This window comes from Hylaeus volcanicus, chromosome 1 (assembly GCF_026283585.1).
Source record: "Hylaeus volcanicus isolate JK05 chromosome 1, UHH_iyHylVolc1.0_haploid, whole genome shotgun sequence".
Classification (NCBI taxonomy): Eukaryota; Metazoa; Arthropoda; class Insecta; order Hymenoptera; family Colletidae; genus Hylaeus; species Hylaeus volcanicus.
Genome location: NC_071976.1, coordinates 10,082,287 through 10,099,904, shown reverse-complemented (window position 1 = coordinate 10,099,904; position 17,618 = coordinate 10,082,287). Strand labels below are relative to the sequence as shown.

The following is a 17,618-nucleotide window of genomic DNA, read 5'->3' as shown; positions in this document are numbered from 1 at the left end:
ATAATTTGTATAACTTGTATCATTTATATAATTTGTATAACTTGTATAACGTGTATAATAAAATGACAATATATTCTAAAATCCAAGTAAGTACTTGTGTACGATTTGCTTGGTTTGTTTCAACTGCTTGTCCTTCTCCTCGATATCTTTATCGAGGTTCTCGATCTGGACAGTCGCATTATCGTAATCCGTCTGTAGATTCAGTCGTTTCACCATGAGCTTGCTGATCTCCTTTTGCATCTTCTCGCCGGACAACCTCTGCTCCTTCAGCAAACTCTCGAGCTTCATGACGTTGGCTGCAGCTGCTTGTATGTTTGCATTCGCGGTCTATAAAAAAATTATTGTTCTTGGTACAGACTAATATCCAGATACTTGGAACAGAACTTGTAACAGGGACTAGATAGTATCACAGAAAATTAAATATTGAAGTAAATATGAATTCTTCACCTCCAGGTCGGCGACTTTTTCGTGCAGCTCGTCCTGCAGTTGGTGCAACTCGTCCTCGGTCCTCTGCCTAAGTCTTCGCTCCTTCGAGATGTCGCTCATTTGCATATCCAGAGTCTCTTGCATTTCGCTTATCTGGTTCTCGGCTTCGGTGGTCTTTTTCTCGAGTTCCTCGGTGTACAGGGACATGTTCTTCAGCCGTTGTCTCAGTGTATCCATCTCGCTCACGAGTCTCTCCTTCTCCTTCATCAGGTTCTCCTTCTGGTTGGCTGCACTGCCACTGTAAATTTAACGCAATTGTTAACTTATCGACTGTATAATTTTCTTTAAAAAAAAATAAATCATAGATTGCATTAATTTTCTTGGAATTAATTCCGAAAAAGGGCTTCACTCAGGAGGAAAATTTCAAATAGAAATCGTACTCTTCTCCGGCAGCAAGTTGTCTGTTCTTCTGCTCGATTTCCTGATTCAGCTGCGTGACGTTCAACCGCAGGTTCTCGATCATCTCCTGCGCGTTCTGTTCGCGCGTGTGAGCTGCGTCAGCCCTTTTTATAGTGTTCGCGACCTCCTGCTTCAGCGTCGCGATCTCTGCGTCATTGCTCGCTATCGTCTTCGCCATTTCTTCTACTTTCTGTCTGTCGCTGTTCAACTCGCTCTGAAATCGAGCTTCCAAGTTATATCTTTCTACAAAGTAGAGAAGCTGATTGAAAGATATTTGAATTATACCTCCAAGGAGTGACACTTTTCCATGAGCTCCTTTTCCGTTCGATGAGCCTTGTAGAGGGACTCGAAGAGTCTAGTGTATTCAGCCAAGAAGGGAGCTAACGCCTCGTTTTCTTTCATTTCCTTCAGGACCTAAGGAACGAAACGATTAATTAGTATGATGTTAGAATGCAGAGTCGAAGATAGTAAGCCGGCGACTGACTTGCAACAGAACATTGTAATGTAACGCGAGCATTCGCTTAGTTTGGCGGACTAGCGAGCGACGAACCGAGCCGTTCTTGCGCTCGGTTCGCGCTCTTGCGTGCTCCACTGGTCTGTCGGTTTTTTGACGAACCTCTTTGATCGTCTACTTTTCACTGAATTGAGTGGGAAGCATTGAGAGAGAATTCAGCCGAGAGTTCGAAGCGAGCATTCGTGATTCCAAAAACGACCTTACAATGTAACGCTGGTGCCGAACCGTACAATTCGTGCCGAGCAGTTACATTATACAGCGTTCTGTTGCAAGTCAGTTGCCGGCTTTACTGATTAATAGAAGAAGAAATTCTAGGAAAATAGCAGATCACCAGGCATAGTTGACATCCTACTCTCCAAGTCTCTTAAATATTAATAGACACCATTGTAAATATTACTGTTCTAACGAAAAATATTTCTAGGTACGCTAACTTCAAATCCTTATAGATAAAGGACCCTCACCTTCGAGTAATCCCTCTCCAGTTCGCAGAATGTGCTGCTAGCTGAGCTCCCATCCGATGTGGCCTCGCTGGTCTCGCTCCCATCGTCCTGAAATGTGTCATTCCACCACGCTGACAGGATTCCCCTCTCGCATCTTTCATTACTTCCTCACGATCGTCGTCAGAGATGAGCAAAATTCTTATCTAGATGAGAAGAGATTCTTATCTACTCTAATAAGATACTCGAGGCTTTCGTGGCCTGGCTCTTCACATTTCATACTAATACAACTATTTTATCAGTTATTAATCTATGAAAATTAATTGATAGGTTATTCAATTCTACAAATGAATTATATTATAAAATTAAATATTTCACAGTGAGGGAATAAAAATTTAATTGAATAAACGTTAGGAATAAATCCTTTTACATTAATTTAGGTTTTATTAGCCTAGTGTTGTTTGAATGAAATTCTGCGCATCTCTGATTACCACCTAGCCGCGCTACTGACATTAATTACGCCACCTGATAACAATCATCTAATTAATCGTACTCTCGTTTTCTTTTTGTATCTAGAGCTGTGTAACAACGATTGAAATTTTTCTGAATACAATATCCAATATCTGCGAAATAATTTCGTATCGTTAACGTTTTCTTTTACAATTTCTTACCGCTGATAGTTGCGCGGTTAGGTTACAGATACTTGAAATAATTCAATTTTAATAACATCGGCGTGCTTTGCTTTTTCATCTCGTTGTTCGCTCGTCCCAGCCTCCATTGTCTTCGTCGATTCGTTAAAAAGAAGTTGTCAACCACAGAAAATTATAAGATGCGATAAACGATTTAACAAAATACACGTGTAAAAGTGAATAAGAACTATTGTGTTCATGGGCAATTAATGAAAACAAAATGCGAGCAATTTGGAACTCTCAGTCGATTTGAAAAATCGACCATGCATTCGTTGTAAACAAACTTTCTATGCAATAATGAAATATACAAACGAACGAACCTATTTAATATTGCGAGTATCTGTCTTTATCGAACTTATATTTAAATAATTTATATTATATTTTAAATATTTTATACAAAAATATTTACTTACGCCATCCAACCCAGCGTTCATCTCCATGTCCATCATGATGCCGGCTTGAAGAATTCACAAAAACTCGATAAAATTTTAATATGATACTGTTATTTATAATAATACCACTGGCGCAACTACCACTCGTAAAATGAGGCTATTTAATCAACAATCTCCCACGCAATGGTAACAATATTTATTACTGTTAAAATATAAAAATAAAATTTTGAAGCTCTCGAGCCAAGGAACTCCAACTTAGGAACAGCAGAAAAACAGAAAAGAACAGGAAGTGAAAGAATGCGTGTTCTGAGCTTTACTATCGCGATTCCTACTTGTTGACTAGTATCCATGGAAGCACCCAAGGATCCCAATTCCTTAACAGAATGCAGGAAATCAATAGTCACGAGTTTTCTGCTTCTCATTGAGAGTTGGGCCTTTTCTAGAAACAGCGAGGAACCTGTTTTCTAGAAAGTGCTGTTGGTCTGTGAAAGGCTTGGGAATGTGTGTGTGTGTGCTTGAAAGAGGAATGAGTTCGTCGATAACCCTTCGAGTGCCAAGTTGCTTTGTCTCTAACATTCTATGAAACTGTTCTTCGAATAATCGACGAAAAATAGTCAGTATATTTTATATCACAGCAACATGATTTGTAGCACCTGTGATCTGTAATCAGAGCTCACTCGCCGTTTTCAATCATTTTTAAACAATGGATGACAGTTGCTAGCACTTATTTGTTAGGGTATTGTTACAAATCGAGAGATACTTCAGTAAAAAGCAGAAATAAGTGATTGCTTACAGTATAATCAAAGAGATTTTACTGTAGAATTCTATATTATAATATATACTATACTATAGAATTCTAAAAGTTTCTTTCGTGAGTTGCATTCAATTATTTTCTGTGGCAGTGTTTATATAAATAGCAATCTAATTTCTTGGACATTGATGCTGTAACAGTAATGGAGCGAAATGAATTGTACACAATTTTGTAATGTAACATAAAACATAAAATATTGTGTATGAATTAATTATTAATAAAAGGAAAGAAACTTTTGGGACAACCTAATATATCATTCACCAATTAGACCCATTTTCCAAATTTCTCATCTTCTCATTTCTGCACGGTAGTTACAGTTCATTTTGAATTTAAACTTATCTACTTCCCATTATTCTATTTCAACCTGAATCAAACTAACTCGGACTATTACGAATAAAAAGTAAAAGGTTTTCCAAAAGAGATTCTAGGATTTTTTTTTAAATAATTCATAACACTATCATTTTATTAAACAAAAAAAAAAAAAAGATCCTGAACTTTGCACTCAAAGGATTACAAGAGCTCGATACCAACGCTGGCACGCCTGAACAGAAAAACGTGTTGAACGAAAATATCATTGTATTAATAAAATTGCCATCGTTCATATATATATTAACATTTTACATCGTAACACTTATTCGTATATATATTAATTCTCCCGCTAAGTTCCTCTTAAGCTCTATCTTACAATAATCTGGAGTTGTTCGTAGTACGGAGAAGAGGCCTATGCATCAGCATTGAACAACAACAACCTCTTAAAACACCTTGAATAACAAACTTTATTTACATTCACGTCTTGTAGTGTGCCCATTACCGTGATCCACGATACTGGAACATTGGTTGACACACGAACACACACATTAGCGATCCAATGTATTCGACAATTCTCCATTTCGCATTTCATATTGTTCGCATACATACTAACTGCGATCATGAGGCGACCAACGTCCGAGATGGACGCCACTTCCGCTGGACTTGGACGATTACTTTGTGATTACTTTTTTAATCGTCACTTGTAATCGACGGATTAATCGGTAATCATAAATAGTGTTTATCAATAGAGATGTTTTTTTTATGGTTAGCCATCAATCATGGTGCTTGTATGATTAACCATTAATCGTGATACCTGTTGTGATATAATTTTTATTAATCGTTAATCGTGTCTCTTGATCATTCATTATATTTTTGTTAACCATTAATCATGATATTTATTATGATAATTTAATAATCATTGATTAATAATCAGATATCGTTAATAATAATTAAATAATCATAATAGATATCACGATCGATGATTAACCATTAACAATTATGATTACCGATTACCTCGTTTATCTCGAACGCAGGTCGCGTCGACGGTACAATACACCACGTACACTTGGGCAAATAATATAAAAATAATTCTGAGGTACACTTCTCTCCTCGTAGTCGGAATTATCCTAACTAATTGGCAGATCACGTACGTCGCGACCCTCTGTAAACGTGCAGAGGGGATGTTTGTCGCTTTTCATCCCGCCTTAAGGTCGATTCAGACTATACGACACAGACCGGCAACGACACGTACCGGCACCGACACGACAAAACATTGAAACACGCGTTTTAAGGTCTATTGACACATATCCGTAACGTGTCAGTTCCGTATCCGTACCGTATCAATAACGTCACGGAGCGGTGTCGGACGTGTGCGAACATGCCCATTCAAAAACAACAGAAGAATATTTAAAATCACTGCCACTGATGGAACTATTACGGAACTGAAAGGATACGGAACTGACACATTACGGATATGTGTAAATAGACTAGAGTATTTAGATATCCGTGCGTCAGCGTATCTCGATACCCGGGTACCCGTGTATTCAAAATATCCGTGTTCTTAATCCCTTAATACGCGGTACACGTGTTCCGTGTATCCGTGTATTTTAATACCCGTTCAAAACCGTGATCTCTAAATTTTAGAGATTTAGAGTCTAAAATAGACCTTTAATGGAACTATTCACACTATTCCCGTTGACGAAACGTTCAGGTCATTGTCTGTTAAGTGTGAATAGTTCCATTGAAACGCGTGTTTTAATATTTTGTCGTGTCGTTGCCGGTCCGTGTCGTATAGTCTGAATCGACCTTTACTCATAATTTCGTGTCCTTTAGAGACAGAAAGGGAGAAAGGCCGTTTGCTAATGGTCCTCCGCGAAAAGTTTGCATCTGAAAGCAAAGCGGGTCCCATACGTTCAGGGGCAGCCTTTTAAATTTCGAATGAAACAAACCTGTACGTTTTCAAAAGTAAACTGCTCGCGTCGGACTATTAGAAGCTACCAGGCGCGACGTGCCAACCGTCTCGACTCTTCGCACGCGGAATTCCCCATAAAATATACAATATTTTTATTCGTCAGTGACTGCAACCCGCAAGGAATGCATCTAACCGACTGAGGGATCCAAACGTTGAGCAGCTTGAGTTGAGTCATAGTCGATTTCAAGATTTCAGCTAATCTGATATCTATTTGCCCGTGAACTATTCGATACACATAAATAGGAAACATTTCTCTCGTTTGCAAGATTTAAATTGGATTTACATCCCACGATCATTTACGGAATTCAAGAAGACATCCAATACGTATTTTCCTTACATGGTAATACGATATTTCTATAGTTTTCTATTAATTCTTTTTTTTTTTTTTTTTCAAAATTTACGGTGTGTAATTGAAAAGTCTACGAGCCTATTTACCCGTGCCGCTAGATATGAAAGTCTAGTATGAACTGTAATTGACACGTACCGAAAAAGTTCCCACAGTGAGCATGCCAAACCTAGCCTCATACTCTGAAGACTACGACCTCCAAAAACGCAGTGGTTGCATTGTACACTCTATCGCATAAATTTTATTTTATTTTTTTCATGAATGCACTATCCTCTCGATTATTTATACATTCGTAAATTGATTTTCGGACCAAATTAAATCCCTGCAACAGGTATTTATTTCTCAAGAAAGTTAAACGTCCAAATAATGATTCGTTATGGTAGATTGCCCAAGTATTAGGTTGTCCCAAAAGTTTCTTTCGTTTTATTAATAATTAATTTATACACAATATTTTATGTTTTATGTTACATTACAAAATTGTGTACAATTCATTTCGCTCCATTACTGTTACAGCATCAATGTCTAAGAAATTAGATTGTATATTTATATAAACACTGCCACAGAAAATAATTGAACGCAACTCACGAAAGAAACTTTTAGGACAACCTAATATTAATTTATTTATTAATCACCACGTTTCGAACGATCGTTTATTACTCTAAAAGCGTCTCCAACTGGATTTCAGTCGTATTTCTTTCCTCGAAATCTGTCGATGGTCGAGTGCTAAGAGTCGAAACTTTATTTACATAGATCAAAAGTACGATACTCTAGAACAAGGCATCAATTACATGTAAAAAATAACTCTCATCCTAAGCTTAGTTCGTATCCCAACGATACTCCCTAATATCGGTGTCCTCCTTAAACGAATACATATCAGAGTTGGGGATTCATCGCAATTACCAAGTATTCATCGATCATTATTATAGATTACTCGGTAATTATAATCGTGAACTACATTTTGCCCAACTCTGGTATATCCGCTCTTTACGCAAGTCTTTGATCTGCGATAGATCTATTCCAGTCGTTTATCGTCTGAGCATTTCTTCAAAAGCAAGATTAGAGCCAGTGAAAGAACACTAATTGTAAGTCACGCTTTCAAAGTTCAAACGCAGCCGAACAGTGGGACGACGCTGTATAAATATTGGACATTGGGGCAAAAAATAAACATACAAATTTTAAAACCTAAATACATTTTAATGAATCTTTAAACCTTTGACAATTATGTTTCATAGTATTATTACGTTTTGCTTCACTATTTACCTCATGACATCTGAAATTAGTTACGTTGATCTATTTATCTTTTCTTTAATTTACGTTGTAATTCTTGTATTATATGACTTTTCCAAAAGAATGTGTGCAATATCTAATGTTGAGGTTGTAATAATTCTGAAATAAACAGAAAGATGATTTAAATGTACAACAGAAGTTTGTTACATTTGATTATAGAGGTTATAAATGTTTCTTAAATTTTGACAACGAAGCAAATAAAAGTAAAAACTACGTGAACGGCTACAGTTTACATACTTCCTAAAAACAAATGGTGCAAAGTTTTGTCTGGGCGAATTTAGGCCATTTTTATAATTAAATAAAACATTTATAACTTCTACAATCAAATGTAACAAAGTTCTGTTGTACATTTAAATCATCTTTCTGTTTATTTTAGAATTATTACAATTCCAACATTAGATATTGCAGACATTCTTTTGGTAAAGTCATATAATACAAGAATTACAATGTAAGTTAAAGAAAAGATAAATACATCAACGTAACTAATTTCAGATGTCATGAGGTAAATAGTGACGCAAAACGTAATAATACTATGAAACATAATTGTCAAAGGTTTAAAGATTCATTAAAATGTATTTAGGTTTTAAAATTTGTATGTTTATTTTTTGCCTCAATGTCTAACATTTATGCAGTGTCGTCCCACTATGCCGTAGCCGTAGCTGCAATTGCCCCTGGATGTCAGTGGACCCGTCTTACACGCGTGCATAGTGGTCACATAGCGCAAGGGGCTTCAGCTGCTCCTCAGTCATTCCCTTGGCTCATCGCAAGAAACTACCACCCTCGATGCCCCGAGGTAAATATTTCGTTAACTTTTCACAGTGACATCACAAGAAAATGTTCAAATGTAACATAGCAAGTTGACTATTGCGCTGACTACTTCTCAGTCGCTTATCATTACAATTCTTCGGCAAGTGCGTCTTCCGTCCATCTCTGATAAAGGATCGATGCTTCAGCGCTCGTGATGTTGACTTCATACATCAATCGTGTTCCATATTCGATAACGCATTTCACGAAAGAACCACAGCGTGGACTTCTTAAAAACTACACACGTTTTTACCATGTAACTCTTTGTGGTCCTGTGTCGAGTGAGGCTTGTCAAACACGTATTAAAATCCGAGAATCTGGACCACAAAGGAATGATATGCAGTCAACGAGTCTGGTGAATTTTTTATGCTTAACCCTCTATAATCCTATCTTTTCAGCTACATATTTATTAACTATATTTTCAAAGTTTGATTAAATCCTATCATCAATGTGTATCAATCGTCTTCGACCCTCCATTGCATAATGTATTCGATTGAGTACACGATAAAAACAATTCCTGCTAATCCAACAGTTTGTTTACGTCCATCGAAAATTTCTCACGGGTTGGGTATAGTTTAAAGATTATGTTCGTTAAAATTCAACGTTTAATTTGAACTTCATTATCAACGTTCATCAATGGTCCTATCGTACAATTTTGTATACAAGACAAATGCAATTTAGGTTATAGAGGGTTAACGTCGGTTCAGTTGACAAATACAATCACGTGTATACTTCTATGGGCGTAAGCTCGGCATAAAAAAAAAAGCAATTAGCTAATATGGAAGGTGATCAGAAAACGAGTTTTACATGCTTGTGACTGAACGCACTGCAGGGTAATCATTGAATTGATCGATGCAGTCGTTGTTTGAAAATTAACTTTGTACTCTACTCGGTATAGTTTACGTTTGTTCTCGTGCTTTGAGTTGTGATCACTTGTTAGCTTGAACTATGCTTCCTCTTAGCTGGTATACGAACGAAATGCTAATTCATTTTTCCTGCTAGTACTTAGATGAAGTCTAAAACTATACATAATGATTGTACCGTATATGGAAACTTACTATTTTAAAAGCTGCTTTTAATATTAGTTACTGTCATGAAGCAAAGAAATTCGTTTAGGGTCAATCCTACATATATTATTCAAAAGAATAAAGAACTAATGTAGAGTGTGTCATGGAAGTTAGATATTGAATACAAAAGCCTACAGTATTAAATATACAGTATTTTGTCCGTGTCTGTTATTTCATTCACTCTTTGAAATCTGATGTTTGCTTTTATTTCCAAACTTTCTCCATTTCCTAATTATTGTTTTGAGCAGTTTAATAGTACTAATATTGACAAATCAGTACAATATTGACATTGGTAGATCTGAAATAGGAGGAATGAACTAGATTTTTAATTTCTATAAAATTTACAGTTTAGGTATAGCTATGCTACTGAAGATATAATGCTTAACTGCAAATTTAAAAGCTTACATATAACAAGAAAGTTTTTTTTTGTCCTTTAAGCATTAAAGTTGTTAATAGTTTTATTGAGTTTCTCTTTTAACTTGTGTCAACAATTCAAATTCTGAAGTTTCAACAACATTTTCAGAATAAGCCTGTGCTGAGTGTTAAATGTAACTAATTACTAAACCAATTATTATTCTTATATATATGTATATATAATATACTATACAGATGAAAATTAGATTTAATTATTTTACATGTCTTCAAAGTAATTTAACTAATAAATGTTGGCAGTAGTCGCTTTACATTATGCAAATAGTGATTCTAACGAATTCAATGATTACCCTATAGAATCGTTGTTTTCGTTGCATCGTGTTTACACCCTAAATATTTTTAAATAATTCTATGCATTTGAACAAGCCGATCTAACTTGGCTTCATACAAAAAATTCCTCATTGATGTGGCATATGAAAGAAAAAAATACTATAAACAAAACACAGCCAATTGGATTGACCTTACAATAAAATATTTTGAAATATAACTTTTCTTGAAGAAAGTAAATACAATGGGAATGAAATATTACTATATTAAATTCAAAATACTCTCGAACTTGAGTGTATCTGGACGATTACAAAATGGTTGTGCTGTGTATAAAACAGAAAATTCTGTAAACTTTTGTTTCCAACATAAAAAAAGTTCTTTGTTCGTTCAAATTACATTCCTTTGCATCTAATTTCCTCGAAGCTCATTTTTCTCGGGTTCTTTATCATCAATTTTTATAAACTATAATAATGTCTTGTACACGTTTTCTGTTCATCGATATTAATATCGATATCGTATAATAGTGTGCAACGAATTTGTATATAGGATTACATTACGTCTTTAATAATCACGGTAATAAGAAGAAATAAATTGCTGCTTAATTAATTTGAGCAAATCGAATACTCGAACAATTCGATTTTATCAAACTACACAAATTATAGTTGCAATTAATATCACTTGACCGTGAAGGTTACTTTCTCTGAAATAGAGTAGTATTCGAACAATCAATCGTGTTCTTTCGAATCAGCAAATACCCTAGGTAGAAGTTTCACTTAGTTCAAGTTTAGAATAATTACATAAAACAGGTAAAGCTGCAGGAAAGCCAATCGCTGAAATCTACAACAGTCAACCATCTACCTCGTTATAATACCTGAACAGTCTACAATCAAAAGCAGTCTTTTAAATCGAAACGCATAAGAATTGCGGCGGCTGTCTCATCGCAAAGGTCTCTGAAACTAACGTATTTATAAGAAAATGTCACAGTGGGTCTACCTTTGTTTCTCTTTTACTTTTATATCAAACTTCTCACTTTTCTCACTTTCAACCATGGCGTTGAGCTCAAAAGGCTCAGAAGAAAATAAATGAAGGTGGTTGGGATATGATTTACTTTTCAAAGACTGTTTCTACCAGCAGAAGAGTTTGCGTCGGTTTCCTGAAATCAGATTCGTGCGAAATTGCGTTAACGAGCAGGAAACTTATTGTCACATAGATTTGGCACAGAAGCTAGTACGCCTGTACTTCAAAGCTTCATTGAATCGCAGGACCACCTGACGAGATGCTTGAAAATCGTCTCCTAAGATTCCTCGAAGCTTTGGCGCGCTTCCAACTGGTACCACGACTTGCCGAGGCATGTGCTTGGACATGGTGAAACGCAAACATCGCTTTTTACATTAGTCAGACGATGGTCACGTTAAAAAAATGAGTAAAATCTTATTCAAATAATAGATAACGAATAAAACAAACGTAAAGCAAATTTAATTACTCATTCGAAATTTGTATCTGAATAAGATTTGTGCTCATCTCTGATTACATTTACGCTGTTACGCATTCGCTGGAAGTCTTTGCGCTACTGGCAGTAGCTCGAACAAACGCTAAACCGGGGTTGGCTACTAAACAATTTTGAAAGGTTCCTCACCCCTGTTCTATACTGTGCTACTTTGCCTTTTTTGAGTGTGGGGGTAGGGAAGGGAGCTAAGCCAGCAACAACGTTGTTAAAAATACACACAGAGGCTGATGTGTTTTCCTCGATGCTGTGCAATGTGTAGAATGACACGACATGCGAAATGAAAGCGTTTAATTAAGACGATGGTAACGATTATGATCACGCGTTTCTTCTCGATAGTCTGGTATTATTAAAAATTTAGAAATTACTTGAATCACTATCGCCGAGCGAAGGTTTGATATAGTTAGTGTCTGATGCGACGCAAGGATTTTTTGGTTTCAGTCTACAGATATCCCCTTTTCTCGCCGATTTCGAATAGTGTTCCTTGAAACTTCTTTTTTTTTTTTACCTATCTTATTCAAGATTCCTGCGTTTACCTAAAAAGAGTATATTCCAAAATTAAATACATATGTACGTATGTATATGTACATATATATATATATATATACAAATATATCTATTTTACAACGCAATATACCGAAATATTCTTCAGCTCTCGCAACTATACACATATATAGTTTATGTACGACTCTGACGGTCCTTATTCTCTTTCTCACAAAGCGATTAAATCTGATCCAGTCGAGAATACGTACTGTACTGCGTTTATACAGAACAGACACGTACAATGTAGGCGCGTTTTCAAAGATGAATTCAACAAGGAAAATTAATCGAATAGAACTTGTATAAACGTTCGTCCTATTGTACATTATTTCATCTATTGCAATTCAGAAACAAGGACACGCGTAACAGTATAAAGAATTGTTTATTCTTCTTAGATTCGGAATTCATCTTTGAAGTTTCGCTCACAATTTATGGTACAAGAATGTACAAGGATGTACAAAGAAACCGAGCGATTTTCGTGCGATCAAAGCATGACACGATGAAACGAGAAATTCGATTGCTTATATCAAATGAACACACCTAACGGAAGAAGATAAAATATAATACGGAACGTCGATGAAGAGAATTGACAAAAGAGACAGAGACGAATTCGATATACAATATAAGGACTATTCTGTACAATATCGCGTTATTCTAAGGTAAAAGCAACAACTGCATTTCTTTTTTTCATTTTTTTTTCTTCTTTTTACCAGTACGATTCCAAGATCCGCGACAACGGATCGTATCGTCCGCGCACGAGTAAGATTTAATTATGATACAACTGATTTGGAAATCAGCTCCGTTAAAAACGTATGACCACGACGTGTAAAAATATTAGCGATCGGCGCCGATATATCTAACTTTACAATTTAAGTGCATGTAAGTATACAGATTAACGCAAAGAACGATCGAGGATGATGTTAATATTGTTTCGACTTTCATTAACGATTCTCATCTGACAATCTCCTAACGAGGAATCCTTCAATTGACATCTGTTCGCAATGAAACTACGCGTATGTACCGAGTGGAGAAAATTAAGGAACACGTACTTTTTTTCAATCTTCAACTTCTCGAGTTTAAAGACTGAAACTGTCTTCCATTGCTTGAAAGATGGACATGTAACACGTGAACGTTACATTTCCATGCATATCTGTTCGACTATTCTTATTTATTTTGTAATCACAAATCCGTCACCTACCAACATAAAGTTTAATATCATATATATATATATATATATAGACTGTTTCACTTCGAATTCGTCTATATGTATAGTATCACCTAATCTGAGACACTAAGTATGTGAGACCTAAAAAGGTCTTTTGTTCTGTCTTTTAAAGTGTTTTTAACTTCTAAAGTCGACGATTTGAATGCTTCTGAAAATAATATGGCATCGATTCTCTAATACAAAAAATGTACTTCTTAAAATTAATAACCTATTATTAATGATCATCGATTGTTAACGGATAACATGAAAAATAACAAAATAATACACGCATGATGCGATCCTTTTGTCTCTTATCACAAACAAAAGCAATTCAGAACATAAAAAAATAAACATTTCTTAAACCACTTTCTCCTAATTGTACTTCACAGCGAAAGCGTTAAAGATCGCGTAAAAGATCACAGAGAACATTCGTATAACAAGCTTCTCCATATTTTCAATAACTTTTCAAGTATTAAATGGGTAGTTTCACTGCCTTAAACTCGAGCCTCATCGATTAAAAGAAAAAATATACACGCCCCTAGGTTTGCTGCACAAATATGTAGAGTTTCCTAGCGGACTATAACCCTTCGACGAGTCCAATTTGAATAAAAATCGGAAGAATACAACACCACCGAATTTCCATATACTCCGTACGTCTGTATTCATAGTTTATACGTTTAAAATATATATATATATTTTTTTTTCCGTAACGTTTATCTAAGCGACGAACTTCGAAACATTGTATCCCTATTAGAAGAAAGAAACGGATGTTCTGCGCGCGTGGTACACGGCTCAATGTTCAGAGAATATTAACAAGAACGTTACCGTTTGAAGAAAAATTATTCCGTAAGTTATACCTCGTTCTGGTAATGTTCAGCTCGCGGACGTTACTTGGGAAACGGTGAACGGCGTCACCTGATAGAGAAAACACCTGTTGCACACCCTCACGGGTTTCATGTGCCCGTAACGAGGTAGGGGAACGTTGTTGCTGCTGCAACGACCGCAGAACACCTTGCCGCAGTTTCTGCAATGATGTCTTCGTCGCACCACGGTGAATCCTGCTTGACAGGCCATGCACCTTGGCGCGTCATTGTCGGGAACCCAGGCTGGTGCTCTTTCAACGCATTCTTCTCCACGTTCGGTTACAGGAGAACCTGCAAACAAGATCAAACGTGTACGAAAGATTAAGTTAATGCAACATCACATCTATTTTCTGACAACTGATAGTGGTGCATACCATTATTTTGGTCATTCATCGGAGGAGTTTCTTCTAAATCGTCTTCGTATTCTTGCAACGAATCCTGCTGATCGTTATCGGTACCCGTATCGTTCAAAGGACTTGCTAATTGAGTATCCGTCGTTACACTTTCATCTTTCGTCTCCCCGTCTTCTACGGTTTGACTACTGTTCATAAGAAACACGCACTTCAAAATATTGCGCAGATCCGAGGCGAAGTTTGTCTGCAACTGATCAGCCACGCCTGCTATGCACACGAACAGACGATGGACAAGATCCTCCGACGACCTGAAACAATAATAGCAATCCATCTTAGTCAACTTTTATTTAGACTCGATTGTACGACTGGTTTTATCAGCAACCAAGATATAAATCCTCGTCAAAGCGTAGGAAGAATGTTATTACCGAAACTTCGCCCGGATCTGATTCCTATTCGCTATCTCGGCGGCTTGCATCGCCAGGGCGATTTCCTCGTCGTCCTGACAGTCGCTCTGAAACTCGCTGGTCTCTGAGCTCGAGTCGCAGCAACTGGAACAACTGGAACTGGACCCCACTTCAGGCTTCTGAATCAACGTATGATCCGAATTGAAAGACTGCGTTCCAGAAACCGCCGACGCGTTCACCAGTCTTATCGTTCGCGTAGCTCTCTGTATATTATTGTCTTTTATTGCATTCTGCATGCCGTAGGAAACGTTCTGCGACATCACGGGTGAAACTGGCTCGGTCACCAGGCCACTCTTGTCCGTCCTTGGTCCCAAACCGTCGTTCATCAGTTCATTGGGGCTCCTGCTTCCCAATTTTCTCTTGGTTTGCTCCGAACGTGAGTTCACCCGATCGTGTTTCTCTCTCTTTTCGAGATCCCTCCTCTTCATTCGACACATCTGCTCCGATCTCGATCTCCTGTGGTCCAAAAGCTTCCTATTCTGGGGCGACAGGTTCCTCTGCATTTTCGACGCGACGCTGCAGGTTCGTTGCCCTGACGCGGGTGTGCTGCGCGTCTCGAAATGCTGCAATCTTGGACTGGCGTGAGGACTGTGGCTACCGAAGTTGGGCATCTGCCTGGTGTTCTGACTGGGATGCAAGCTGGCTCCGTAGCTAATCAGCCTGGGGTTCAAGCAACGATCCGTGGAGTTGGACCTTGAACTCTCCGTGCTCGTGGCGGATCGTACGTTAGGAAAACTCGGCGTCCTGGTCTCCTGCATCGCCTGGTGGACTACCTGACCGTTCCTCTCGTGTTTGCGCTGATGTCGTCGCTTCTGTTTCTCGTACCTCATCTTCCTTGACGCCATCTTGTCCTGAGCGTACTGCTCGATCTTCGTTCCGATCTTACCGATGTTCTGAGACGTAGACGGACAATTCTCGCACTTCAGGTCGCTCCAGAACTCCTTCCTGGACGTCGAGGCGTCGATGTTCAGGTTCAGGTTCTCCCAGTTCTCGGTGTAATTAATCTGGAAGCTCGACTGATTGGAATCGCAGACGGATATGTGACCGTTCCCGTACGCGACCCCCACGAACTCCTCGTTGGTACCGTCAAAGTTCGAAGATATCCTTGGAATGTTTTTCGCGGCTTCCGTGTTGGCCGAGTGTAGAACCTCGATAGAATGGTCCATGGACGTGACAGTCTTGGTGCTTCTCAGGCTACAAACGCACGAGTTCTCAGAGATCGTCGAGCTCTTTCTCTTAGGCGAGTTAAGGTTAGAGCAGGAGTAGCTGGTATTCTCTTGCGTGTCCTCGTCGTCCAAGACCTGCTCGTCCTGATGAATCTCGTTGGCGAAGGTCTTCTTCTCCTCGGGACTCTTGTCGTAGAGGCTCGTGTTCTCCGACGATATCACCGTGCAGATCCCCGAGTCCGTCTGCTCCGACATCTCGTTCTGACAATCTCCGTCCAACAAGAGGTTCGACAGAGTCTTGTTCGCCTCGGAGATGAGCTTCTTCGAGTCCAGGTCCGGTAGGGAGTTCTGAATGTGGACCGTCTCGCCCGTCACGTTGTTCTCGTGCGAGACCTGGTTCAACAGGTACTGCGTCTGGGGGATTTCGATGTTGCCCGAGGCGCCCAGCATCTCGGATATGTCTCTGGTCATGAACTCCTCTTGCTGCTTGTGCAGATGGTTGGCGCACTGGTCGCTGGAACTGGAAACGCTGCTCTCGCCAGTGTTCTGCGCCGTATTGACTTGCTCCAGGAAGACAGGACTCGCGTTATTCTCTTCTCTTCTCGAGTAGGGACAATCGTCGCAGGACAGCTGTCTGCTGTCGTTCGAACCACAAGAACCGTTCATCTTCACGCTGTATTGCACTTCGTCACAGACACTATCCCGTTCACTGGATGTCCTCGCACCACCGTTGCACCTAACACTCTCTTCGTAACCGTCCGTCGACGCGATTAGGCGGTTAGGCCCAGTCTCCACGATCATCCTCGTCTCACCTTGCCTATCATCCAAACGATCGACGTTCTCGCTTTCCTCGGCTAAACTTTTAACGGCGTCGTTCGCTACTTCGTCCATGTTATTTCCCGTGTTCCTCGTCACCGTGTAAAAATCTACGATGAAGTCTTTGCAGTTCGGGTAACCGGTATAAAAATTGTGAACGAACTCCTCGAGGTCTGGTATGTCCTGACACGCAGACTTGGACGACTGCGTGATAGGACCCGACGGTTCCTCGTTCGAACACAACAGTTTCTCCAGCATGTACAGCTCGCGGTTGTTCAACGTCCAGAGAAGCTCTCTTATTTTTAGAAGAAGCGTCTGAAACGAAAACATCGAGCGTTACTATCAGTGTTGTTGTTGTTGTTGTTGTTATTGGTGTATGACGTGTGGAGAGGTCAGTAAGCGACGGTTAGATTGATACTTAAGAGGGCAGTCTGGCAATTTTAGATTAAACGATTAATTTCTTTTTTCTTTTTTTGTATTATTTTTCGAGTTTGAG

General features: G+C 38.5%; 2 protein-coding genes across 3 annotated transcripts in view; both read right to left on the bottom strand.

Annotated features, from left to right (window-relative positions):
* The window catches only part of LOC128884587 (cilia- and flagella-associated protein 58-like), a 9,132-nt gene extending 2,903 nt beyond the window's left edge, over positions 1-6,229 (bottom strand). The window contains exons 1-6 of the mRNA XM_054138062.1: positions 2,939-6,229; positions 1,861-1,947; positions 1,171-1,299; positions 867-1,099; positions 448-724; positions 95-327 (exon numbers count right to left, since the gene is read on the bottom strand). Of these exons, the coding sequence (XP_053994037.1) occupies positions 95-327; positions 448-724; positions 867-1,099; positions 1,171-1,299; positions 1,861-1,947; positions 2,939-2,974 (995 nt within the window). The 5' untranslated portion in view covers positions 2,975-6,229. The remainder of the gene's footprint in view (positions 1-94; positions 328-447; positions 725-866; positions 1,100-1,170; positions 1,300-1,860; positions 1,948-2,938) is intronic.
* Positions 6,230-6,369: 140 nt separating this feature from the next.
* LOC128884586 (lateral signaling target protein 2 homolog) overlaps positions 6,370-17,618 on the bottom strand; it is a 41,645-nt gene continuing 30,396 nt past the window's right edge. For both annotated transcript variants that reach the window (XM_054138060.1, XM_054138061.1), the window contains exons 4-6: positions 15,102-17,437; positions 14,698-14,984; positions 6,370-14,614 (exon numbers count right to left, since the gene is read on the bottom strand). In XM_054138060.1, coding sequence (XP_053994035.1) covers positions 14,334-14,614; positions 14,698-14,984; positions 15,102-17,437 — 2,904 coding nt within the window. In that variant the 3' untranslated portion in view covers positions 6,370-14,333. The remainder of the gene's footprint in view (positions 14,615-14,697; positions 14,985-15,101; positions 17,438-17,618) is intronic.